This window comes from Lentinula edodes (assembly GCF_021015755.1).
Source record: "Lentinula edodes strain Le(Bin) 0899 ss11 chromosome Unknown C8R40scaffold_20, whole genome shotgun sequence".
Classification (NCBI taxonomy): domain Eukaryota; kingdom Fungi; phylum Basidiomycota; class Agaricomycetes; order Agaricales; family Omphalotaceae; genus Lentinula; species Lentinula edodes.
This window is the reverse complement of record NW_025764326.1, coordinates 205642-230156: the sequence shown is the minus strand read 5'-3', so window position 1 is coordinate 230156 and position 24515 is coordinate 205642. Positions and strand designations below refer to the sequence as shown.

At 45.1% G+C, this 24515-nt stretch overlaps 10 protein-coding genes across 10 annotated transcripts; 3 read left to right on the top strand and 7 right to left on the bottom strand.

Annotated features, from left to right (window-relative positions):
• Positions 1–14: 14 nt before the first annotated feature.
• On the bottom strand, positions 15–2792 carry C8R40DRAFT_1107158 (phosphoprotein phosphatase). Its single transcript, XM_046228190.1, has 16 exons — positions 2533–2792; positions 2333–2467; positions 2201–2246; positions 2002–2149; positions 1889–1949; positions 1754–1832; positions 1588–1733; positions 1384–1521; positions 1218–1333; positions 890–1034; positions 827–831; positions 719–769; positions 578–671; positions 475–512; positions 369–419; positions 15–318 (listed from the first exon to the last, which is right to left on the bottom strand). The coding sequence occupies exons 1-16, from the start codon at positions 2708–2710 to the stop codon at positions 205–207; spliced, it is 1545 nt and encodes a 514-aa protein (XP_046085694.1). The 5' UTR covers positions 2711–2792; the 3' UTR covers positions 15–204.
• A 2-nt stretch (positions 2793–2794) lies between these two features.
• C8R40DRAFT_1107154 (lysozyme-like domain-containing protein) lies at positions 2795–4440 on the bottom strand. Its single transcript, XM_046228189.1, has 6 exons — positions 4066–4440; positions 3808–3994; positions 3515–3759; positions 3231–3449; positions 3117–3175; positions 2795–3064 (listed from the first exon to the last, which is right to left on the bottom strand). Exons 1-6 carry the CDS (start codon positions 4240–4242, stop codon positions 2968–2970), a joined length of 984 nt encoding a protein of 327 aa, XP_046085693.1. The 5' UTR covers positions 4243–4440; the 3' UTR covers positions 2795–2967.
• A 1428-nt stretch (positions 4441–5868) lies between these two features.
• Positions 5869–7887, top strand: C8R40DRAFT_1069970 (uncharacterized protein; the record flags this gene model as incomplete). The annotated part of the gene is made up of 3 exons (XM_046226181.1): positions 5869–6160; positions 6210–7414; positions 7465–7887. 3 exons carry the CDS (start codon positions 5869–5871, stop codon positions 7885–7887), a joined length of 1920 nt encoding a protein of 639 aa, XP_046085692.1.
• A 462-nt stretch (positions 7888–8349) lies between these two features.
• On the bottom strand, positions 8350–9251 carry C8R40DRAFT_291823 (uncharacterized protein). Its single transcript, XM_046234614.1, has 5 exons — positions 9176–9251; positions 8927–9120; positions 8745–8857; positions 8664–8685; positions 8350–8608 (listed from the first exon to the last, which is right to left on the bottom strand). The coding sequence occupies exons 1-5, from the start codon at positions 9177–9179 to the stop codon at positions 8483–8485; spliced, it is 459 nt and encodes a 152-aa protein (XP_046085691.1). The 5' UTR covers positions 9180–9251; the 3' UTR covers positions 8350–8482.
• A 1909-nt stretch (positions 9252–11160) lies between these two features.
• On the bottom strand, positions 11161–12679 carry C8R40DRAFT_1107140 (uncharacterized protein). Its single transcript, XM_046228188.1, has 7 exons — positions 12572–12679; positions 12328–12511; positions 12223–12273; positions 11963–12159; positions 11843–11905; positions 11559–11778; positions 11161–11498 (listed from the first exon to the last, which is right to left on the bottom strand). Exons 1-7 carry the CDS (start codon positions 12580–12582, stop codon positions 11427–11429), a joined length of 798 nt encoding a protein of 265 aa, XP_046085690.1. The 5' UTR covers positions 12583–12679; the 3' UTR covers positions 11161–11426.
• A 2374-nt stretch (positions 12680–15053) lies between these two features.
• On the bottom strand, positions 15054–16209 carry C8R40DRAFT_1046622 (kinase-like domain-containing protein; the record flags this gene model as incomplete). The annotated part of the gene is made up of 5 exons (XM_046224375.1): positions 15054–15210; positions 15262–15329; positions 15379–15525; positions 15581–15754; positions 15808–16209. 5 exons carry the CDS (start codon positions 16207–16209, stop codon positions 15054–15056), a joined length of 948 nt encoding a protein of 315 aa, XP_046085689.1.
• Positions 16210–16778: 569 nt separating this feature from the next.
• C8R40DRAFT_291496 (uncharacterized protein) lies at positions 16779–17795 on the top strand. The gene is made up of 3 exons (XM_046234613.1): positions 16779–16930; positions 16989–17494; positions 17558–17795. The coding sequence occupies exons 1-2, from the start codon at positions 16821–16823 to the stop codon at positions 17485–17487; spliced, it is 609 nt and encodes a 202-aa protein (XP_046085688.1). The 5' UTR covers positions 16779–16820; the 3' UTR covers positions 17488–17494; positions 17558–17795.
• Positions 17796–18824: 1029 nt separating this feature from the next.
• On the bottom strand, positions 18825–19574 carry C8R40DRAFT_1069966 (uncharacterized protein; the record flags this gene model as incomplete). Its single annotated transcript, XM_046226180.1, has 3 exons — positions 18825–19173; positions 19298–19352; positions 19430–19574. 3 exons carry the CDS (start codon positions 19572–19574, stop codon positions 18825–18827), a joined length of 549 nt encoding a protein of 182 aa, XP_046085687.1.
• Positions 19575–22276: 2702 nt separating this feature from the next.
• Positions 22277–22970, top strand: C8R40DRAFT_1047095 (N-acetyltransferase NAT13; the record flags this gene model as incomplete). Its single annotated transcript, XM_046224418.1, has 5 exons — positions 22277–22345; positions 22396–22486; positions 22535–22555; positions 22609–22685; positions 22737–22970. The coding sequence occupies 5 exons, from the start codon at positions 22277–22279 to the stop codon at positions 22968–22970; spliced, it is 492 nt and encodes a 163-aa protein (XP_046085686.1).
• A 263-nt stretch (positions 22971–23233) lies between these two features.
• C8R40DRAFT_1003615 (uncharacterized protein) lies at positions 23234–23383 on the bottom strand (the record flags this gene model as incomplete). Its single annotated transcript, XM_046222778.1, has 1 exon — positions 23234–23383. A coding segment is annotated over one exon (150 nt), but the record flags the coding sequence as incomplete, so codon positions are not given.
• Between the last annotated feature and the right edge of the window lie 1132 nt (positions 23384–24515).

Genomic DNA, 24515 nt, shown 5'->3' with positions numbered 1-24515 from the left:
ATCGCCCCAGTTGCGCAAGCGCTCGTACTACACACTCCCACGCGTTATTAACATATAGACAACAACATATGAAAGAGTTACATGAAACCAGAGAGATATGGGACAGCATATTCAGGTAGATGTCAGTGAGTACAATATCGGTCTACAGATACACTGAAAGACGGAGATGGTATATCGATTGAACTTATGCAAGTACTAAGGCTTTCACATCATCATACTTCCAAGCCCACCTTGGACGTATGCCATTGGTTTCATGGGAGGATGTGGGGTAGCCTCGAACTGAAAGTAACTTTGCTCGCCAAACGAGTCGATACGGACCTGGAAGAAGGTGGTTAATCATACGAGACCGAGGAGAGACGCGCACTAACATATGCTCCCTTGTTACCAGCTTGATCAACATAATTAGGTGCGGAGAACACCTGTGAAAGATTTATGAATTTGAGTAGCTGGTTGTAAGATCTTACAAAGACTTACCGTTGTACAAAGACCATTGTGCTCGATCTGGTATCCACCTTAGAAGAAAAAATCGTCATTGTTCAGGCAGGCATGAAAACACACCAATAATTGAGAAACGCACTTTGCCGCACTTCGTGACTTCGCAAAATTCCTGATACCCCGTTGAGAGTACACCATCTCTTTGTCACGTCAGGACCAAAAGCTATACCAACGCCCTGGATGCCATGAGTAATCATGTAACTAGTAAAGGAAACGGACATACTCGTTTACTTGGGCCTCGTCCAAGTGCTTCTTGAGGGTCAGTCCATAGAAGCTGAGACGGACAAGTCAAAACGGTGGCAGTAAAGAATTTTCAAGGATGTCAATTCACCTCGCCTGAAAACGGAAAGATATTAGTAGACAAAAAAAAGACGAGGTAGAAAGGTTTACGAACACATCAAGCCTTGCTGTCCGGGTTGTCTTCCAACACGCGGTATTTTGCGGATGTCATCTAATGTAACTTCATCCTTGCTGAATAAACCCCCATGAACGACGAAGAAACGTCTTCTTCCTTCCGGCGATAGGATATCATTTGTTTTCTTGGTTCGAGGAGGTTGCGTGGGGCAGATAAGTGTGGCCAAAGGTACTTCATATCGAATACAGTGAAATCGAGCGATTGGAAGAATAGATAGACCTACGTGTGGTGAAAACGTGGGCGAAAAGCTGTAGAATGATCACAGAATTAGATAATGTCGTTATATTTCGAAGTGAATAGGGCACACCTTATAAGACTGATCGCCATGTTTATGCTTTGCCTCGCCCTCAAAGCCATACGTACTATTCATATCCTTTGCTTCGTGGTTACCCCTGTTGATGTACATGTATTTCGGATACAGCCCTTTGCAGATGCATCAGTATAGCGACGAAAGATCGCGAGAGAGTCTTCACATTTGTAGGCAAATGCAGTGAGAATAACTTCAATCGACCAAGATCCTCGGTCTACCAAATCACCATTCATTAACAGGTAGTGTTGTGGTTCAGGTTTTCCTGTTAATGAATACAGATGGAGCAAATCGTAGAACTGCCCTATTGAAATTGGGAACATCAGACCGGTCAAGATTTGTGTCATGAAAATGATTTAAAGTTACACACCATGCACGTCCCCAATCACATCACAAGTCACACCTTCTTCGATATTGACGGTGACTAGACTCTCCTCTTTGATGAAATGTTCATATGCGCCGAGTACGATTTCCCAAACATATCTTTTGGGTAATGTCTTGCCGTTTTGAACCATTCTATCATTCCCTCGACAAACTCGGGGGTTATCTGATATTTGCCTTCATCTGTAACGTTAAGTTTTGGGCCAGTGTATGCCTTGTCGAGTTCGCATCCACCTGCGGAAGGTAAATTAACAAAGAAATGACCAATGAATAGACAAGGCAAGATTTACCTTCGGCGATTATTTCATGACATCTATCTACAGGATTCTTCTCGCCTTCCAGCTCTATCGCCTAGACACGCATAAGAGTGTGTTCATCTAGCATCATTGTATCCCCTGCACACCTTTTCAAACTCGAGCTTCCGATATAATTTTTGCGTCGCCTGCAACTGCGATCTAACGGTGTTATTTTGGGGTTCCAATGCCAGGACTTTTTTGAAGTCTGATATAGACTTTTGGTGATTCAGAGTCTGCAGATAGCATGTACCTCGTCTAACATATATTAAGCCAGCAATTCCCAACCTAAGGAACACCTTTCTTTACCGATAGTATGCCTTGGCATATTTCGGATCCAGTTTGATTGCTTGACCTTTTCACCGCGCACACGACACAACCAGAAAAATTCATTTCTTGTCATTAAACCCTTTCGATTGAGCAAAACGCGAGTGAACCCACTAGCATCGGAGATGGCATAGCCAAATTCTTCGAGTTTCATACGAGCATAAGCGCGATTACACCAGAGCGTAGATTCGTTAGGATTCTTCTCAATGGCTTCACCGTACAGACGGGCAGCGTTCGGAAAATCATGGCCTATAAAGATAGTCAACGGATATTGTTAGACGCTTTGGAGTTTAGACTGCAGGGCTAGAACTCACTAGTAAACGCCTTATTCGCTTGTGCCTTGAGCGCCGCTGCGGCTGCTATATCAGCCTCTGATACTGGAATGCGTTCCTCTGTTAGGCTTAGAGTGTTCAATTCAGGAGAAGGAGCAGAAGAAGGAAGTGTAGAGGCCGAAGATGTGGGTGAAGATGGTGTAGAAGTGGTGTCGCTCATTTCAACGTCGGGGAGGACGGAAAACCAAAAATGAAGTTTCTTTCTCACGCAGGATTTGGTGAATCTGAGCCTATCTGAGACTCAGCTCACAAATTTGTTAACTATCTTTCCTTGCGGGGGTATACATAAATAATATATAGTTAGATATTGCTGGGTACGTTATAAAATACGTTATAAAAGAGTGGTGGAGTACGGTATGCAAAAATCATGGGCCCAGATAGGTATGTGCAAAAGAGCGTTTAGCAAAAAACTCTCACTCAACCAGAGGGACAAGCATCGAGGTTGTGGTACATGCCGAGGTTATCAGAGTAGGCATTAACATTCTGACACCATCCATTGAGGAACTGATGGAGACTAGAAGGGCGGTTAGAGATTAGGCTAGAGCGAATGAGAATTTGAAACTGACTAGTCAAGATTGTTCTGGCACCTGCAACATCCTGTCGAAGCTGCAGCAGTGGCATCCGCCTTCGGACATGAAAATTAACAAGATAGATACGCTGAAAGGTACACCTTGACTTACATATGTCATTCCTTTAAACCAACCATTGTAGGAACCAATCGAGAGCAATACATCCCCGTTGTTGTCGTCCAGAAGACTCTTGAAATACTGAGTACCTGTCTTGATATTGTAGTCGATATCTTGACAATCGCCATTGGGAGCAGACGTGCACTTGTCAGACGTGAGCTGCATCAGGCCTTGCTCACCGGCTCCTCCGACAGTAGTAGGGTCGCAAGAAGACTAAAGAAGAAGACAAGAAATATGACTCGGTAACGATGACGAAAAGGATGAAGGAAAAGTCATACTTCTTGCATGGCGAACGATGCGATGACGATGGGAGGGATACCGAATTGTTGTCCGTATTCATAAAACTTGTCAGTATACGAACTACAAGCACTGAATGGCGTGTTCGAGTCCTGCAGAGCTGTAGCAAAATCTTTCACGATGATCTGATTGATATTGACATAGGTTGGATTCCATCCGCTGTCGCTAACACCACAATTCATCCAGTAGATGTTTCCATTTGGACCACTTTGAGAAGTGATATCCACTGTGAAGACATTGAGTGACTGATAGACAAATAAAAGACTGTACGTACAAGTAGCACCAATATCACCACAAGAAGAGACTACCGACAAAAGAGAACTAGCACCGTTCCAGATTCCACTGCTGTTGTTTGTGGAAGCGGAAGACTGAGCTGAGGCTGAAGAAGATGTAGGGCTTGAAGTAGTAGCCGAGGAGCTACTACTTGTACTAGAGCTGAACTGGACTGCATTATCATTAGCCTTTCCGAAAGACGGATTGACCGGGGGTGAGTTAAGCTCAGTAAATGCAAGATTAACTGTTAAGTATTTACCACTGCGGATGTCGAAGAAGGGCTAGGGCGATTTTTGCACCGCCTCGAGACCGCAGAACGGCGAGCATGAACTGCATGGCGAGCATGAGGATTTTTGGCTCCGAAGTCGTGAGAGTTGGACGCAATGACTGCGATTGCAGCAAAAAGGAGAGTGAAAGCGAATGAAAGACTCCTCATGACTGACAACAATGGTGGAAGCAAAGTGTTCGCTCATGATTTGTTGACCGCTCCCTTAAGTACTGTTTCATATGTACGTGATATCCAAGAGATTTTTTAGCCGTTGCATGAAGTCGTCAAGCGATGAATGAACACTGAAGATAAGTGACCTGTAAGTGACTCCACTACTGTAATCAATCAATCGTTGATTATCTGTACCCCATGATCCGCCTTGAGCCTGATCCGCCGCGGCAAAAGACGGGATAGTGTCGGCCCCGGTCGGCGTTCCTTCATCCTTATAATAAAAAGCTTGCACCAAGCTGGCACAAATTACCGGATGTCCTGAAAGCGACGTGGAATAATCATTCAGTAAATGATATGCACCGGTCAATTTTACTCGCAGGTTATGGACTGTTGTGGAGCCCGCTGAGGCCTGTTGGGTGACGCTCAAATATATGCTCAAATCATGCAGGGCTTATTTAAGCGTCGAATACATCTGCAGCGTTAATTAATGGTTGAAATGTACAGAATTACGGCCGATGAAACAGGCTTGTAAAGATAATTATATACAGCTGGAGGACAGCAGAGAACAGCACAACAGAGCATCAAAGGAGCTATGTCAAGATGACTTGTAGAAAGCTTAAGTTTTAGGTCTTTGTGTAGTATACAAGAGATTGTGTGAAGATCATTGCGCTTGTACAGGATAATAGTCAGAAATAGTCCAGAATAGTCCTTCACGATCACTCGTTTACACAGTTTTATACAGGATGGTATGCATCTGTGTCCTATGTTCCAATGGGACCGTGCCGATTAATCTTCCTACTCAGTTCGAACGCTATGCCATTGTGTGATTGAGTTATACCGGATTAGCAAGAAGGGACTGGAGCTTTATAATATATTTTCGATGACTTGTTTTGTTCACGGAACACAGCCGGAACATAAAAAACAAGGAAAGAGTCACTTTTCTTGCTTCGGCGAAATCAATCGCATCCGATAAGGTGTTGTGACGGTTTACCGCAGGAGGTAAATCAGGTAAATTGGGAAGGGCCAAGACTATCAAACTACATAGAAATCGACTGCAATGGCTCGAGAGCTCGGTCTATGTACATTTTGGTTTTTTTCGAGCGAGTAAAAGTGAAAGAGCCGGAGCTTTCGGATGGAAATTGAGTCATGTCACAGTCACGCATGACACAACAGGACACAACGGAGTCACAAGGTAACCTGCGAGTCAGACTGGCAGTGCAGTTACAATCATTTAAACCAGCCTTCCGACACCGAAACCGACTTGAATCCACAGAAATCTTCGCAAGCAGCTCTTTTATCTTCTCTGTTTAACCTATACAGACAAAGCTTGTTCGTTCAAGAACAGACTTTGTAACCGGCAGTCCACCAGGACCGCCGAACTTGACCAGCTTGCCCACAATGTGCAGCCAAATAATTTCACGTTTTCCCCAGCCGTCTCAGCACAACATCATTACCTTCAACAAAGCTTCGACTCAATACTCCATGTCCCGAATCGTATCAATAATCTCAGGTTTTTCTAATGTATATTCTAGCCTTATCTGAATCTTCTACCTTTACTCGCCTTTATATCTCCCATCTCTGCCTTTCTCGGCGTTTTTTTACACCCAACTCACCCAACAACATATGTACTCCATCCATTCTCTTGCCCACCGGGCTCCTGCATCTCGCACTCGGGTCAGGTGGCAACCTTATGGCACCCTTCCTCCTTCTGGCTCTACTTCTGTTTCTACTCCCTCCTCAGCCAAATCTCCCTCTTCAACCTGCTCTGTTTCTCCTTTTTCTTCTGCGACTTCTTCACCAATATCTGCTTCGCAATGCGATTCGGAGCCGCCCAAACAACACACGCAATCAATACCACAGCCACCTAGAGACGCCCAACCCCGCGACAAGAATAAGTTCGCTTTAGGCCTTGTCGGTGCGCAGACTCTTTTTCATCGCTTTATATCAGCCTCATAGGTCGTCAGATCAAGCAGTAAAATCTTTATGCGAAATATGGCGTCCTCAGGACATCCCTCCAGTTTTCCTTACCACTTCCCGTGCTGCCGTTCCCGCAACGGGTCCACCAATCAATCAGTCAATCTCGAAGAGAAATTGTCATATTCAATCCCAACCCGTTCAAACCCCACCTCCATCTTTATTTGCCACAGGTATCCATACCGAATGCGAGTCCCTTCCCGGCACCAGCAATCTCGTGCCCATGAAGGGCTTTGTCCACGAAGTCCTTCGACGTTCCAGAACTTCTGGGAGTGTTCTTCAAACGGCGCTTTGTTATCTGGAAGCCATTCGGCCCCGAATTTCGGAAATAGCTCAATCGGGCGACTCCTTCAAGGGCGAAACGGAATTGGCTGACCGGATTACTGTAGCTTCCGAAGACGAACTCGCGCGCGAAGCCGAGCTTTGCATTGGAACGGACACTATACTTATAAATGAATCAGATGATTCAATGGACACCATCCGAATTACAGATTCCTATTCTGGCTCTACCGCTGTATCCAGTGGAATCATGGAAGATGCCGAATCCACTCTCAAAAAGAGCAAAGGACCATTTTCAGCGCTTGTGCCCCTCCCCCATCTTCCTTCACCACTACTGTGCCCACGTCGAGCTTTCTTAGCATCACTTATCCTTGCGTCGAAGTTCACGCAAGATAAGTGTTACTCTAATAGAGCGTGGGCCAAGCTATCTGGCCTTCCACCGAGAGAAATCGGTCGTTGCGAGCGTGCTCTCGGTGATGCGTTAGATTGGCGTCTCTGGGTGGGCAAATCATCCCCACAACCTCAAGCTACGCCTATCACATCTCCGCCGAGTTCGTCGAACTCGCGCCCGTTGGCTCGTAGTCGAAGCGAAAGTTTGATCCCCTGCAACCCCCCAGATTCAGGAGGATTCCTTTCTGGCTCTGATAAGAGACCTATCTCTCCTATCACGAGCACTTCTGGTCGTCCCCGAGAATCGAATAATGCTGAATCCAGTCGCAGCATTGGTTTGCGTCGAGCTGTTACATTGCCTGCTGAAGCATTTGCTTTTAATGACGATAGTAATAGGCAGTTTACGGTTTCTCGTGATCGTGCCGTCGCTCAATGGATACACCATGACAAATCCAACAACGATCAGGTCGTTGATATGGACATGTATTCGCCAAATACTACAGTCAGTGTCGAACTTGATGTGCAAGTAAGTATACCTACACCTTTTTTTCCATTCCTTCACTGACATGAGGGCAGCTTGCGCACCCTTCGAACGCCGATCTATATATTTCTAGTACCAGTCCTCCGACTCCTGGGCTTACCTACTCACCAACCTCGACAGAGTCCTCGTCTGGTGATCGGACGGTGCAAATGCCTTGCTTTTTCGACGAAAAAAGCATAGCTACAATGGATGGGTATACTGCTATGGCTGCTCTGTCTGGGAATCCCTCAGAGACCTGGTCCTGGCTGGATCACTCTTTGACTAGTCTGGATCTTGGTCTGGTGGGGCATACCATTAATTCTAAACAACCTTCTCATTGTGCCCCTTCCCCCGTCTTCGCTGCGGATGCAACATTTGATTTCGAGAAAGCGAAGCCAATGCCCAAGTTTCCCGTTGATTCTTTTCCACCTTTCATGTCGAGCGAGGTTTTGCTTCGCGACATGTATCAAGTGGAATAGCATTTTCGGGCCCTTTGGATGTGGGCCATACTTTTTGGAAATCAAGAATTGTCTACTGAATTATCGATTATTCTGTCCCCCTTGGATTACATGTACTTAGACACGTCGTTGTATTTTACTGTTCTTTCTTTTCTTCTTCAGTCCTGGTTGTTACTCTTTGTCCTCCCTTATGCGATATATACGCCGAAATCATTGAACTCTTTTTCCTCTCTTGTCACTCTTACCTGGGTTGCTCCAGATTATGTCGAATCGTGTCGAATATGCCGTATTTTTGTCTGTTTGAAATTATATGTTCTTTTGTTCACCAGAGGTACATACTGCACTGACTGAGGGTTGCAGTACGTAAATTTGTGGCTAGTATTCTGTATCATTGCTTGCTTGTTTATGCTGCAGCACTAATAAAAGGTCCCGCACGGCATTCGCAGAAACTCAGTTCAACAGTTTAGTATTAATAGTAGAGACCAACGATAATGTGGCTACGTGCCGGTACTAGTTCCTTCTCAAAGTCCCGCCTGTAAATTGCACAGTCACTATACATATATGTGTTACAGATTGATGCTTCCACTAGCTGTGAAGCGTTGAAGTACACAATCTCCTACTCATTGAAGAATTCCAAAGGGGTATCCTTGGTCTGTACAGCACGCCACGTAGTTGCTTGACCATCCGCATTCTTGTTCCCTTCATCCGTAAAGATAGAATGGAACTTGACATCCTCGGTACCCTATAAATGAAGTAGGCGGGGACAGGTTGTATCACATCTGAAACGAGAAGCTCACCCTATTAGGCGGGTCGTGGATCCTGAGGCCATCGATATGTTTAGCATAATATGTAACATTTTTTTAGATGTTGCTACGCACCTAACATGAATAAATCCTTCGCCTTCGTCATCGTTGATAGCAGGAATCCTTATTTTTCCAAGAATGATAGTCCCATATGAGACAGGTGCGCTACGTACAACAACGAGATCTTTCTGTAAATATGTAGTACAGTCAGCCGGGACAATCGAGAGTGACATCAAGCGTTGTGCCTTGAAGCGCACCTCGAGAGTAAAGTCTACTAATTCTTGGTCAGAGATTCCTGAAGCCCTGGACCACATCTTGGGTTCGTGTTTGTCCCAATCTCGTCGAGAGTGTATGATAGCATGCTTGATATCCTGAAGGACGTGACCAAATGCCTCCAGTGAGTTTGGGTGAGGTTGATGAGGCGCGTTCAGAATCACTTCCTCGTTAGAAGCTTTGATGAGCAGATAATTAGCGCAGCAAATTTGCAGGCCAAAGGCAGAGTTTACCCATTGCACTGAAAGTTACTGTATTGAAGTGTACTGAAAGCTACTGAAAGGTGATACGAAATTACATAAACCGCCACGGCATCTGCCGTCTCTTCACGTTCGCCACTCATTCAACTGTCGCCAGACTCCCCACACTTAAATTCGTTGAAGAAGTTGATCACTATAGCCTTCACGATATGCTTTAACCTGGCACGCTTTCAAATTAGTATCCATGATCATGCCAAATTCGTATTCTAGCCGAACTCCAATTACCAATTGTGCCAAATCGAAAACGCCATTTAGCCGTTTATTCGCGACCGAGTTCTCTTCGTGCATTGCAGCGACTTGTCAAGTTAAAAGGTCAGCGTGTCAATACTTACGCTCCTTGCACCTCGAGCTCATTCCAGAGGCGAAGGCTAAGGTATACCTTAGAAAAGCTTGAGATTATTGACACGATTATGGACATGGAACCACGGTGGAATATTGGATTAAAGGTGATGCTGGAATCAACGTAAAGATCTTGGGCTGCACATTGTGGGCAAGGAGGTCAAGTTCAGGGGTCCTGGTAGGTCCTGGTGGATTTCCAGTTAGAAAGTCTATTCCTTTGACGAACAGACTTTGTCTGAGCAAACGGAGACTATACGGAGTAAATGGAAGAGCTACTTGTGAAGATTTCTGTGTTTTCGAGTCGGTATCAAAGGGCTGGCTCAATCATTACGAGGTATGATTTTCATGTTGGTATCACCTCACTACAGTTCGGGTTTATGTCATTATCAGCGAATTCCTCGCTGAGTATCTATTGGAGTGAACAGAATGAAGACTGGTTCTTAGACTTCCTTGAACCAACGGAAATTTTTTCCTAGATTTCACATGGATGTGTTTCCGATATCAGATCATGGGCTTTCTAATATTGAGGTCTTCTCTCCGAATTGACACAGACATCGATGGTTTTTCACCTGCAGTGATGTACAATATGCATCGTATAACTACTGACGCGGACGTCTTAATCATCAGCAGGCAGATCTGAAGGTCGGTCGTCATGAACACTTACTTGAAGATGCTAACCACACGATAATGTAAGTTTACAGTCTCATCTTCCACAATCCCAAGGTTGGTAATGATGGGCCGGCCCACCACACATTGACCAGGTTGCATGAGATGATCGATAAGAATTGTGAAACAAATCAGTTTTCCGCTTGAATATTTTTCGTCAGTCAGCGAGAAGGCAAGGTCATTTGTGGGGGCCGTTTTCTGACTTCACACAGAACGGGGTAAATGGCTCGTTGCTCTGCGCTCGCTCTCCACTCATACTGGGCCATTTATTCGGGCTTTTTAATATTAATCATTCACCAATTATGCGGGAATCTCTTCTCAGTTAATGGTCCGTTACACTTATGCCCAACTCATGTCTGTTTACACCTCTTCATTCAGATGATATGAAACAGAATGCGAAACAGATCTTTTTGGTTTTATTGTTGAGAGTTTGACGGTGAAGTTGACCATGCAAAGTGAGCGAGGATATTCTACACACCAGTCGTTCCACACGGCAACTGATACTATACTAATTGACGGCGGATTTGAGATTCTTAAAATGCGGCCGTCTGTTTACCTACGTCTGTTGATAATTAATTCATCATTGATATTGGAAAGAGAAACGACGGATTCATGGTCTTTACATGAGACCCTTCGGCGGATATGTTACCGCCCTTAAGTTCTTCCCCGCTTCTTCCGACCCAAGGAAGCAGGCCAGAATGTTGACAAATTCTTTTCGAAATCTCCCAACTTCTTAGGTCGGAAGTTCAAGGTATTCCTACTGGATGAGAATCCAGGACCTCAACCTCAAACGCGTATCAGTAGGTGCGGCGGTGCCAGTGCCTATTTCTCTCAACTGAAAAGTGGAAACCAGGTTAAGTATCACCTAACCGATCACCATTAGGCTTTTTTCTCTCAGCAGACATAACTCATAACATCGCCCTTGTATGCATCGATAGCGAACGACAAAAGCAATAGCAGACAATAACTTGGACTATGTTATAAAATACAAATATGGGAATGTGAATAGAATTTTGATGTGGAAGTTCCAAAATTTCATTGCCAATAACTTAGCATCATTATTTCAAAATTCCCGCCCGTCGCACCCTGTTCCCTAGATCGGATTAGCATGAATTGCAGGCGCGCAGACAGACAGACAGAAGGATATGAATGTGACGTGGGCGTTCTGTTCGTTATTATTTGGGGTAGTATTGATTGAGTGAGTCGTAAGATGTTTTCTTCATTGATACCGATGGTGATGTTGCTCTTGGGATGGACTATGGATCGCGTTTCGAATAGTCATCGGCGGATACTGAAGGATGAAGCAGTTGTAAACTTTATGTACCACGAAACAAAGTGATTGCAGACTTACATAGGGTTCAACGTGGACTGGAGCAAGCATTGGAGGAACATGCCAATGACCAGAGGGAGGGATGTGCTCCGCAGGACGAATACCTGGACCAACAGTTGGACGCCCAATCGGGTGAATAACATATGCATGATCATAGCGATGTGAAGGGGCGTAAGCGATATGCTCGGGCAACGAATTCAGTAAAGGGCCAGAAGGGGTGTATGCAAACCGATCGTTGCTACTAGTAAAAAAACAAAAGAGTTAGGACATGCGTCGCACAACATGTTTAGGAGTAAACGATTCACCCATGGCGACGAAGGGATGAATGTTCACCAGAGGGTAAAGGATGAAGCTGAAGGTACGGTTCACTGTGTCAGAACGACAGACATCAACACAAGATCGCCATCATAAGATCAAGGACTGACGACGTTGTTCTCCTAGATGCAAGAGGCGGTAGATCAAGCTCAAGAGGCTGTGATCGGGGCGGAGTGCGGTCTCTAGTTGGGGGAGTAGAGCCTTCCGATATCGATGATCCAGCAGTAGATGGACGGCCATCCAATTCCAAAGAATCTTTTCTCGTTGTCGACTTCTTTCGTGCTGGAGCACCTTCGGGCCAAGTGCACTAGTGAAAAAAATCTCCATCATCGGCATCCACCTAAATGACACCGACAACGCAACGACATACATCTCTCTGACCGTGGGTGCATCGCATGCAATTTGGCTTGGTCTCATCGCACTGTGTTTTCGCGGTCAAAGAATGCAACCATAATGACTACGATCCCATTCGTACCTTGATTTTTTTGACGCGACAAGTCAAACATCCTGTCTTTGAACGGGTATATTTGGGGCGCTTGCGCTGTTGAGTAGTTTCTTGCCGGGATTGGGGAGCCGCGACATGAGGCTGAGGGAGTTGTGGTGATGAGTAGTAGTTCGGGGGAGGCGGCGGCGGCGGCAAGTAGTGGGTGGTTGGACTGCTAATTAGTAGACTATCAGAACCAGGAGGAACGGAGTGGCGAGGGTTAAACGAGACGCACTAGGACATCATGAAAAACGGGTGAAAGAAGGAATAGAGGGAAATAAAAACTCTTATAAGGGAAATGGAAGAAGCACAAAATTGAAGTGGCCTACGGGTCAGCTAACCGTGGATCACCGAATATCAGATCTAAGGGTCGGAAAGCGTGTATTATCTATAGCTCCAAAATCCAGGCCAGAAATTTCTTCGTGATATGGAATCAGTTTTATGGTGTCTACAAACATTTGTACGTTTTTTGTCTGCATTTGGGAAGTTGAGTGAGACAAGAGCTTGGTTTTTGGCTCGATGCATGACACAACTTTCATTGATGCGATTATTTCCTAATCTGTCATTGCGCCTTTTGTTCCGATCAAATCAAAAGTTTGACCAAATTTGTCTTTATTTTACGTTTCACCCTCTTGTTCTCCTACTTCCAGGTCAATGGCCACATTCTGGAGCTTCTTCTTTACACTATAAAATTAATACTCACCTCGACAACCTATGATTGGCTACCGATATGTTCATCAAAAAGAAAAGGCATGTGGATAAGGCGAGTGAAACATACCAAAGAAAACCAGAAGACATGATTTGTACATAATATATCTTGAGGGAACAAGCCTGTGACCACTACCAATGCATGATCAAACAAGTACCTCTGGCACCGACCCTACTAATCTATAATGCTGGACATCATCCTAAGCCCGTATATGATGACATCCGCCATCAGGCCTCAGACCGTTACATGTAAGTAGGTAAGTACAAGAATCTCTGCTGTTCTGCTTCACATCCAGCACTGTCTAGTACCAATCGTGGCCTATATCCGCAGTATAAAACCCTAATTCACAACTGACATGCATTTTCTTGTGTTTTCTGATATACAAGCTGTCCACGGCGGTGCGTCTTCCCTGCTAATTAAGTTCTAAAAGGATAAGGACTAGGAACAAGGAACTAGTTTGGAACGAGCTGCAAGTCGTTACCTTCACCCCTTCCTGCTCTAGCCTGCTATCATCTATGCACGTTTCCACGCATCCCAAGCCAATGAGTTTAATCACCTTATTCGGCCCGCAGTATACCGAAAGAGTAATTGTTACATACGCTCACAGTCTACAGATGTTCCACTGATGTTCCCCCACAGCTCCGTCATATCGGATCCATATCGAAGAGACCGGCGGGGAAAGCTGTGTATTCAAGTGCGTCGGGACAAGCGATGGGCACAGTTGTCATGATGATGTCGAACAGCACCTGCGAGGGATCAAGCGGTCCCGAACATTCCCCGGACAGCTGAACACTCCTCGAATTCATCTTGACGAGATACGTTCCGTGACTCGTTACGCCTCGCCTACAGCTCGCTATACTCCTCCGAGCGATAATAGACGACAATCAGCCGGAGGCTTCGATTTACAAGTGGTCTACCGATCATGACATCAAAAAGCTTCACGGCTATCCATGCGGAGTGGCTGTACTCCTTCATTACCTCGAATTATAATTCCACAAGCGTCGTATGTACCTGTCTTCACCCGAGAGGAGACGCCCCAAAAGGCTGGTATCAATTGGATGTCAACTCTACTCTACCACACTTCATCCGGTCAGTATCCTTACCCAGTCCTTACCCATATTTGTCCCACCCGCCGGTCTCCTAAAGGGGTATATATAAATTCTGCAGAAACTGAATACAACTATGTTCAACGTCATGATAATGAGGGTATACACGTTGTACATGTGTTCAATGCAAAATATCTGTGTGCTCACGAATCAACTGGGACTCCTTCGAGTTATACATTCCCAAATGCCTCCATTCTGACCCAGGTTGAGGTTTAAGAGGCCTTAAGGCCTTGAGGCGCGAACCTGAGTAAATGTAAACTGTTTCCGAAAAATACGTATGCAGCCTACCGTTTCTGTATCAGGAATTCTATGACACTTTCATGGGCTGCAAGATCGCGTTGTCCGGACGCCCACAACCACAATACTAGAAGCAACGGTGAGCATATGGAAACGTCGTTGATGTATAACATGTGAAGTCCAACGATCCAAATTGATTCAAATTGTACTATCATTATAGCGAAAAAAAACAGGATCCACAAAGGCAAGCTTGACAAAGAGGAACGTCCAACTATATTATCTTCGAGTGCAAGGGGAGGAAATGGAACATAAGTATTGTAAATGAGTACTGTATAGATGAGCCAATGTATATGAGCGATTGATTATTGATTGAACAAGATAAAACGACCAAGAGAATTCCAAGGAAAGTCAGGAGCAAAGAAAGAATCACAAAAAGCGTGAATTAAAGACAGCTGCAGGGTATATGACACACTGCAAGGAGATGGTTCTATATCGATGGAATGGAGAAAGTGCGACCACCGCCGACTGAAAGCTCATACTGATCAAGCATCTTCGGCTTCGAGTGACGCTGAGTCCGAAGAAGGTGGCCTTGAGTGACCATTGGCTGTGCCAGGCCGAGATCGACTGGTGCTGAGAGAAGAATGATCAGCCTGCAGGAAGGGTCATTAGGAAGTAGTGACAAACGCGTCTTTAGGTTTTTTCCAGTCCCAGACTTGACGCAACCATTTTGCCATATTCACTTCTTGCGTCATGTTGTCCACTATCCAGGGATGTGAAAGCATGTCCTTGGGAGTCGGACGGCTTAAGGCATCCACGGTCAGACTACAAAAAAAGATCAAAAAAACAGAAAGGACAAGGCATGGGTGACCCTACGTCTGTTTGATGAAATCCTTCATCTCGGGGCTCCAGATGACACCACCTTCATCTTCGAGGTGAGGAGGCTGAAAGGCAACATGAAATATATTCATATAATGTCCAAATAATACATACCTCGCCTGTGGTAATATGCATCATTAACTCGATGGGAGGAAGATCATTTGGGAAAGGGAACCGGTTTTGGACAAGTTCTAGCAACGATATTCCAGTCGACCAAACGTCTGATCTTATAGTATACTCGTGCCCACAAATTCGTTCTGGCTGCAAAAACCATATTATTCAAAACCGACCCAGATGTCTGAATAATCCCACTTACAGCCATATAAAAGCTTGTACCTGTAAAGGTGTAGGCCATTGAGCCTTCCAGTTTACCTGAAACACCGAAATCACAAAGTTTGACGATCCCTCTACTCGATAGTAAAATATTAGAGGGCTTGATATCTCGGTGGATTGTTTTCTTGGTATGAAGATAGGCGAGACCTTGTAAAATCTTGAACAGGGAACTGATTAGAATATAAGGATCGTCGACGTGACGCGACTAACCCCTTCCGCTAAACGACCAGCGATCTTTTCCCCTACAACTGCATTGCGCTCCTTGATCTTCTTACTAACTGTCTCCAGGCTACCACCCTCACAAAAGTCCATCAAGATCTTGACCTCACTCGATGACGGAGACATGTAGGCGCCATAAAAGTGGACTATATTGATGTGTTTCGTGGATGACATGATAGATAACTCTCGCTCGAGTTGTTTCATCGGCGCCTCCCGAGTTGTGATCGTCTTGCGAGCCATAACCTTACCCGTCCGCTTATCCTTGACTTTGTGGACTGCACCACCCGCACCCTCACCAAGCCTACAAACTTCTTCGAGAATATCATCGGACCAGGGATTAGAGAATACCGCTTCTTGTACCACCGAGTCAACTTCGTCATCTGTGGGACGCATGTTGTCGATTGCATGACGGATGGACTCGATGGGCTCGTCTTGTTTGGATGGCATTGCAATGGTTATAGACGGGCGCGTAGTGGCAGGTGGTCGGATGGTGGTCTCATCTGCAGAACCGCCAGACGAGATAACAGTAGTAGGACCTCCACCATAGTAGCAGTATGAATCCTCATCTGCGCTGTGATTATTGGATGGCAGAGGTATATCAATCTGAATACGTGGCTTGGGCGTTGTCGGGCGAGAGCGAGGTGTGGGAATGCTCAGAGTGAGAGCGGGAGCAGGGAATTTTCTCGGTGAAGAATTTGGAGGCTGAGGAACTGAAGAATTCGGCGGATGTGAAGGATTAACCTTTTTGATATTGAGCGGCGGTGTTTCTGGAAGAATCATAGTGTTGGGAGAAGGCGAAACTGGCCGCGAGAGCCTTTCGCGAGGGCCTTTTAAGTGGATAGGAGGGCGGGATAACTGGCTCGTTTGCATGATGGTCAGTCTGAGTGATGGAATCTGCGCCTGAGGTCGACCGTCGCTAAGCCATCTATCTCGCCACGTGACTTTTATAGCCACTGGTGACTGATGTCGCTTCCTTCTGTTTCTATTCCTATACATATATCCTCATGTTTGACGACGAGCTATCTTCCGTTTCCTCAACAAGCTCAGCGTCTTCTCCTTCGAAGAGAAGGTTTCGTCTACCCCCTCTCACTCGTCGTGATCCTGTTGGGTACTGGTCTCTAGTATCGTTTATTCTTCATACATACACTGACTGAATCACCACCTGAAAACAGCATAGATCCTGATGAACTGATTGGCAAAAAATTAATTCGAATCTCGCGCTCCTCCGTCCATCCCAGCCTCACTCTTGATTTCGACGATCATACATCTGCTCAAGTATTAGTTGATGGGTACTCTCCTCGTTGGAAAGGCATTCCAAAAGCACTCGAAATGGATGAAGCCTTCCAGCGCCTCACGAGCACTGGATTCGTTGGCTTGGATACTCTCGAGATTGTTGACTGTGCCATGATAAAGCTATGCGATAAAGCGTTTCAGCGGAAGCAAAATGATGATCATAATTCAACTATGTGGGACCAGGAACATGCAGCTATAGCATTCAAATTTTCGGGAGAGAATCCACATTGGCATTGCGTTTGGGCGGTGTTGGCAGAGTACAATGAAGACAGAACCTGTACATTCAGAAGCTTTGAGGATGTCTTTCTAAACTATCTTCAACGCTCGCCTCGGAAACAATCTCGGAAGAATTTGAACATGGACAAACTGAGAGATTGAAGAAATTGTCAGTAGAAACTTTACTTTTCCCTCACCTTGCTTTTTGTTAATCGAGCCCTCATTTGTTTAGTAACCTGATTTGCTGTTGTATCGTTATATACGAACCAGATAGACTGGATTCGGACCACTACCCTTGCTATCGACTGTGCTATCTCCCTGCTCGTTATTGATTTTTGTTTCCTTATCAACTGCATATGTATACTCTATCATCAGGACACATCTCACCTCGCCTTTATCTACCTATGTATATGTATACTAGTATCTCGTTTACGACTTTCATCTGACTTCAATCGGATCACTATGCATATCGTCATATAAGTGTAAAACATTGAAATATTTGATGCTCCCGCGTGTGTCTTCTTGAAACTGACGCAGGAGCTTTGGGTTAGATTTTTTCGGAATTCCATACGCTCTCAGTCAAGCAAGATCGTCATTCGGTAGACTTTGCTGAGATCTTTCCTTCGACATATTTCTCATTATGTCAATCTGCATCTCTATCCCTTTATCCAACAAGGAAGCTTTGGACTCAATGGTCATCTTGTAACCAAGACGTCAAGAAACATAACCGACAGGTTCATACGAAGGTACGTAAGTCGTACAAAGGTTGAATGGTGTGAAAGATCGAGGTCTTGAAGCGGGCACTGAGCTTCGAGTTAGGCAGGTAGTACGTTGAAATAATTGTTGACGTACATACAAGAAAGGAGAAGGGTGAGGTCTGTAGTCTCCAACTTCAGCTCCTCCTGTCTCTGGAAGATAGAATGGTAAACACTCGAACCGATCGAAATGAACGTACACGTTTGACATGAACGATACATAGGCCCTAACTTCAGTTCCGTCGCTCTGTGATCTCTTTAGCTCGGTGTTTCGCAGAACCTAAACGTTCAAACGTCCAGACCCACCGCCAGGGTGCTTCGGCTTTGAAAATGAGTTGTTGAAGTCAGATTGACGACTGTATTATTCACCTAATGCGAATTTTGTACAAAACTACCAGTACTGATCGGACAACAAATTTTTTGAAAGCTTTATAACATTGGAGGATGGCTCGTAGGGGTAGACGGGACTGTTCCGGACTCGCCACATCGAGTAAGTTCGCGTTTAATTAGGATCTTGAAAAAACTCGGGGATGTCCCGACCATAATTAATTCGGGGATGAGCTGAGCCTGAGATGAATACGAGTAGCCTCAATCAGAGCGAAATATACCTTAGTACTGTCTAATACATCAAGACCCACCGCTCGCCTTCGAGCATTAACGTCTTGGAATGCGGCCATGTCCTCGGCATTGAGTTGAGGATGTGGTTCTCCGTCAGCAGCTTTAGGGATCTCGTTGTTGAAAAATCTACCCAAGGATCGCGAAGAGTTCTTGCTCTCGACCCGCCTCGTCGTCGAAGAATTTACCCACCATCTTCTGAGCATATAGTATAGCGCGAAGAGAAGGTTCAATTTTTTTGATATTCGTCTGGAATTTCCCAAAATCTGATACGAGCAGTGCAATCGGATTTGAGATATTGTGAGACTCCCGAGAACGGTCGAAATGGATCCGCCTCTGTTCGCTTCCTTGCTTTTTAGTAAACTCTTGAGGTTCGGCTTCAGTTGATGGCTTCGCTGGTCGCTGTAGGAAGTATCTGCTACCGGGGAGCTCTGGAAGGAGGTTTTGCGGAGTTGTAGCAACAATCGAAACGGGCAAGCTGAAATATTAATATTTGTCGCATACGGAGATCACTGTGATCTTGTGTTGAGAGCGCAACAACACGAATGAAGTTAGGATCTGGATCGGACTCAAGTGTCTCCTGCAATGTCCCATTCACCCACCTCGTCCATTCGTAATGAAAATGACCTAGTTGCTTGATGATAGCACATCCAATTACTAACCTAATTAGTTCATTCAACACCTAGAGAAAATCTATACCGTTTGAGCAGTTACTGGCAAGTAAAAATCCTTACAAAAAAGACGAATGCAGCGTCCGATGCAAGCCTCTTTCTGAATTGAGTTCGAGTTCAAGTCCAAGACCTTGTCAGCAGAGGACGATACGCTGGTTATCATTGTATCTGGGTCAAGAGAAAGCAAGATAACGTTGGCGAAGCTCATCGCGATCGTATCGAAAGAAAGATTTCATTGAAATTGCGGTCCGAGCTTTGCCACACGTGGGCTAAAGTCACGAGAAAGCGCGTTGAATGACGCACATGCAACGTCTAAAGTCGATTTTGGTATCAACGCGCGCACGCCCTCTCCGGTATCGAAAGGGCAATGGGCGATCGGGAATGGTGTTTGCACACAAGTACAAGAGTAAATCTTCAGATTCGTTCAACCACGCGACATCGACAGCGGCCTCTTCCCCTGATCTTTTCACCCCTTCCCCTTCCCTCTCCCATTCGCATCCTCAGTCGCAAGTTTCCTAAAAGACACCATTGGTCAATCAGTCAGAACACAATGAAATATTCATGGACCTTCTATACCTCAATTTATCCTCGACTTTCCTCGTCGTCTCAGCTTATTTTTCAGCAAGAATATCAACTTTTCTCTTCATATTTGTCCTGCTTTCACCTGCTTTCAACCAAACACATTCCATCCATCAGCACTTATTCACGTTCCCTGTATACCCCCCTACCTCTCTTCCCATGCCTAGTACGAGCACGAGTGGAGTACACTGATCACTTCTGGTTGTTTTTTTCCTTCGACCTTTCTCACACTGGCAAGGCGCTCGATGAAGAAATTGAGGAAGGTCATCAACGGTTCTGGGATAATCACGCATGTAATTGGGAGCGGAAAAGCATATGATGGTGGCGCATCCTTATCTTTTATTCGAGAAAATGAGATGGGTGTTCAAATTAGGGATTGGAGCGGCAGAGGAAGCTTGGGCGAAGAACGTACCACAGGGAGCGTTGAGAGATAAATTTGTGATAAGCTCCTCGCCAGAATGCACCGATGCTCTAACGAGAGTGCAGAGGAGATATTGCGACAAGTTTTCCTCGGCTCTAGATTTGAAAGTACGATTGAAGATTTCAGAGTCTTCTAGTATAATAAGACCTCGACTTCAACTTTACATGTACTTTTGCTAAATTCAACGCCTTGGACAAATGCCAAGGACCCGACCGAGCAGCTGAGGATGGAGAAGCAGGTCAATATTCCCTGCGCAATAATCCTGGATGTCTGCCCAAGTCGCAGTGAGCTTCAGGGCAGTGCCCTTGCTCCGGCCCGTCAGCGGGTGATCCTTCGCTTCCAAAGAGGCAATTCCCGATTAGGTGTCACTCCTATGCAGCTCGTCAGGTAAGATATCCATAGATTTGCCAAGTACATACTTATCGGCTCGAGTCCGTTGGGTTCGCCCTACTTGTTCAAGCCTGTTCGAAGACAAGATGATCACAAATTCTTTTACCATAGATGGTCGTATTTTGATGCTCGAGTTCGCCCGTCAAATGTCTTGTCAAGTACTAGCTAGAAAACACTTGGCGTACCGACCATCGACAAGCCGTACTTAGACCAAAGCCTATATTTGTGATATTACACCATGATGCTACATATTTCCAGTATTTCTCGTATAGTAATCCAACATTTTGACATTTTGAACTAGCTAGTAGAGTCAATTGTATTGATAGATTTGTTTCGTTAGTCTTGATCTAAATGGAGTCAGAGTCCTGCCTTATAAAATTCTGAATTGTCGTAAGTTTTGACAGTAGAGATAACATCATGGCATCTTGATTACGCTTGGGTCCAGCAAGCAACGAGGGGAAACAACATCTACTCTTTTTAGCCCTTTTCCTTCGCAGGTTCAGTCCCTACTCACAAGACAAGCTTGCCCGAGATTCACAGAACGATCATCAAGCAGGTAACTCTGACCTCGCTTTGGCTCGGCTTCGGCAAGCTGCTAGCAACACATGTTAGCACGGTTTTTTGTGAGTTGAAGTATATCAAGATGGCCGTCACCTTAGAGTTATTGAGAAGCGCAGAGTAAGAGACTGACACTTGTTCAACTTGAACTAAATACTCAGAGGGCCAGGACCCAGAAGGTGTTTTCAGTTAGATACATGTTCTGTCAGAACTCGATGATCTGTCGGGGTATCACCTATAACGACCGCAGTCAGAGAATTTCCGTATGGACCAAACTTTTGACATGCACGATTGGAGAGAATTAGAGTATTACCATAAGTATATACATATTGGATAGATGTATACGCACCTTAATTTCACCAAACGGATTAGCGATCAAGCCTCAAGATCAATTCAATGACGCTGTTCATTTCAAGCTCAAGCAGGAACATTTTTTTTGGACATTTCTGGGTTAGAGCTGGCTCTTATATTTGTAATTGGAAGAACAAATCCACTACCTAAGTCGTAAGCTAGACAAGGCTAGACACCGCTGAAGGACATTATAGCGTTTCTGAAGATGATATAATGTGAAAGTTCCCCGAAGAACCCTTGATGTGCGGAACCGGGTGAAAACTCTCAGCGCATTTGGGTAGACTATGTACATGCACCAGACTATGCCTTGACATTAGTACTACTAAGTACTTGCATAGCTTGTCACTACAAGAGATGGTTTCATAAATAAAATACTTACATTGGACTAGGCAAGCATTTGAAACAAAGTAACGCGAGTTCAGCGTGAATTAATGTGTATCCAGCGGCGTCTATTTAGAGCTAGAAGAGGCCAGGGAGAGTGTGTGTGTCCAAGAGATTCAGACAAGCGACTCGGTGAGATCAAGCGCTCAGATTCGCATAACCTTAACCCCACCTCGCGTCCGTGCCCTAACCATAATGATGGGCGCGTTTTTCTTTCCCTTCTGTACGTGATGAGTACCACAGTGAGCACCCGAATCTCCTTTGCGTCTCTGACTACTCATAACCTGGGAACAGTGAGGGTATTTTGCTCATCTGTCTCTTCAAAATTGACTATGCCTCTTAGTTGAAGAAACTTAACTCTGTTTTGTTCCCGATAGCTTACACCGATCGGTTCTACGCAGATGTTTTAAAGTCGGAAGTAGATGAGTTTTGTAAACTAGGTACGCGCCTTAAAAGGGATTAAATCTGGGTAACTAATTATTTGACAGTATATTACAACGACATCCCAGGTCAGTTCAAGAAGGCTAATGCGTCGCGTTATTTTTCACGTCACTCAGTGCAGTTGGGACCATTTGTTGTCGAATTGAAACCAAGGACAATGAAACTCAATTATACCTCATGACTATGGGTGTATTAGCTGTATGTGAATTATGCTGTTCTCCGTCTGAAGTCGACTTAGTTTCGATTAAGCCATATCGCTCCAGAGGGCTTGGATCCCAATCTCTTCAGCATATCATTGACGCTGCCAAGTCACACATCAAAACCAAGATCGACAAGATTTATCTCCATGTTCAGACGTCCAATGTGGAGGCGAAAAAGTTCTACGATAGACATGGGTTTGAAGCAGTGGGAATTCACAAGAACTATTACAAGAAACTAGTTCCTCGAGACGCCTGGATCATGGAGTTGACCATTGGACAATGACGGCGACTACTATATATTACATTGCGTGAGCTGATGTACATACCATCCTGCCCCCACAGTATTACTATTACTGACGATCTGGATAGATAGGGTGTATACTATGTGATTAAAGGATTCGCAATTTCATGTTTGTGTTCATTGTTTATAGCTATACATGGTGTCAAGACCAGGTTTCATCAACTTTGCCGCATCCCTTGACCAGCTGCCAAATGTATGAGTATGAATTTGAAGGTGTCAAGATTCGAAATATCTGAACAAACCTGGTGACGCTTCAATGCATCTTTCCTAGTGAATGTCTTACCGCAACCACCGTTGCAGAGATAAGGCTTTTCTCCAGTGTGAGTTTCCCGATGCCGCTTCAGATCGTGCTGTCTGGAGAAGGACAACGCACAAAGAGTGCATGCAAATGGACGAGAGGAGGTGGCTGTATATGTGCTTGTTGAAGGTGTAAGTGGTACCTGTGGAGGGTACTGTGACGGAGGGGCCATCGGAACTGCATCATACGGTATCATTTGTGAATGGGAGTGCGACCGTGAACGACCCTGCGCTGGAAATGAACTTGATTGCATATACGATGGCCCGTAGGGATGGGACACTGAATGGTGGTGGGAGTGCCCGTGTGTATGGGTGATAGGTCCGGTAGATGATTGAGAATGCTCAGGTGAGCGTTGTGCATGAGATTGAGACGAGTAGTAATGAGATTGGCCAGATGTGTGAGATGGTTGCGATGTCACCACTGACTGAGAATAGCGATAGTGATGAGGGTTTACAGATGAAGACGAAGTGTCTCCCGATATATATCCCTCTTGGCCAGCCGTGTAATAACCTGCTGCATAGCTCGCGTTAGGGTCTCCGGAGCCATATTGTTGATCGGTGTGGTCGTAGGATGAAGAAGATGGGTAACTGCCTGAGCGTTGATCGCTCCATTGATTTGAAGATAAATATTGGTTCTTTATGTGCGTGAATAATTTGCGGATGGTACGCGTACACGGTACTTACCTTGCTGGGGTTCATATTTGCCTTTCACTTCTGGAAAAAGGGTAGAGAAAGCGCCAACCATGGATCCAGAATGCCCATATTTAAAGGGTGCCAAAGGTGCCTGATAGAATAGATCCCGCGCCCCATCCGGGCTCGCAGGGCTCACTACCAGATTCTAAACGAAGTTTAGCGTACTTGATGTGTACATATGTCCGCAGCCGAAGTGACAGTTTGAGACAAGAAATTAAAAGAACTAAAGGGTAAGCGCTCTCTGCATTAATCAATTCCTTTCCCTGTACGTCCTTTCTTTCTACTTTCAATAAATGAGTAATCTCAGATCGTATCTGGGTAACCAATATCTTGCGTCTGTTTTTGCGAATGCGACTACGTACTTTAGCTTTTGCTCTAATCAACGAATTTATCATAGCAACAGATACAGTACAAGTCTCTAAATTTTGCTTTGAGTTCACGTACACACATAGCCTGAAAATTTTTGAAAGTTGGGCAGGACCCAGAAAGGCAAAGTGCCTTCGACCATATTGAAGAACGTTAAGAGCATAGTTGCTG

What these genes read in the sequence shown, in the direction of transcription:
- C8R40DRAFT_1107158 (XM_046228190.1), bottom strand. Translation starts at nt 2,710, where the DNA reads ATGAGCGACACCACTTCTACACCATCTTCACCCACATCTTCGGCCTCT. An exon ending in TCATGAAATAATCGCCGAAG is followed by an intron (nt 1,833 to 1,888) that starts GTAAATCTTGCC and finishes TACCTTCCGCAG; the next exon opens with GTGGATGCGAACTCGACAAG. An exon ending in AAGTCACGAAGTGCGGCAAA is followed by an intron (nt 513 to 577) that starts GTGCGTTTCTCA and finishes TTTTCTTCTAAG; the next exon opens with GTGGATACCAGATCGAGCAC.
- C8R40DRAFT_291823 (XM_046234614.1), bottom strand. An exon ending in TAGTAGACTTTACTCTCGAG is followed by an intron (nt 8,858 to 8,926) that starts GTGCGCTTCAAG and finishes ACATATTTACAG; the next exon opens with AAAGATCTCGTTGTTGTACG. An exon ending in GAAGGATTTATTCATGTTAG is followed by an intron (nt 8,686 to 8,744) that starts GTGCGTAGCAAC and finishes CGATGGCCTCAG; the next exon opens with GATCCACGACCCGCCTAATA.
- C8R40DRAFT_1107140 (XM_046228188.1), bottom strand. An exon ending in GCACCCACGGTCAGAGAGAT is followed by an intron (nt 12,160 to 12,222) that starts GTATGTCGTTGC and finishes TTTTTTCACTAG; the next exon opens with TGCACTTGGCCCGAAGGTGC. An exon ending in TCATCCCTTCGTCGCCATGG is followed by an intron (nt 11,779 to 11,842) that starts GTGAATCGTTTA and finishes TTTTTTTACTAG; the next exon opens with TAGCAACGATCGGTTTGCAT.
- C8R40DRAFT_1107154 (XM_046228189.1), bottom strand. Translation starts at nt 4,242, where the DNA reads ATGAGGAGTCTTTCATTCGCTTTCACTCTCCTTTTTGCTGCAATCGCA. An exon ending in CTTCTTCGACATCCGCAGTG is followed by an intron (nt 3,995 to 4,065) that starts GTAAATACTTAA and finishes TCTTTCGGAAAG; the next exon opens with GCTAATGATAATGCAGTCCA. An exon ending in TGGTGATATTGGTGCTACTT is followed by an intron (nt 3,760 to 3,807) that starts GTACGTACAGTC and finishes ATGTCTTCACAG; the next exon opens with TGGATATCACTTCTCAAAGT.
- C8R40DRAFT_291496 (XM_046234613.1), top strand. Translation starts at nt 16,821, where the DNA reads ATGTTTGACGACGAGCTATCTTCCGTTTCCTCAACAAGCTCAGCGTCT. An exon ending in CGTGATCCTGTTGGGTACTG is followed by an intron (nt 16,931 to 16,988) that starts GTCTCTAGTATC and finishes ACCTGAAAACAG; the next exon opens with CATAGATCCTGATGAACTGA.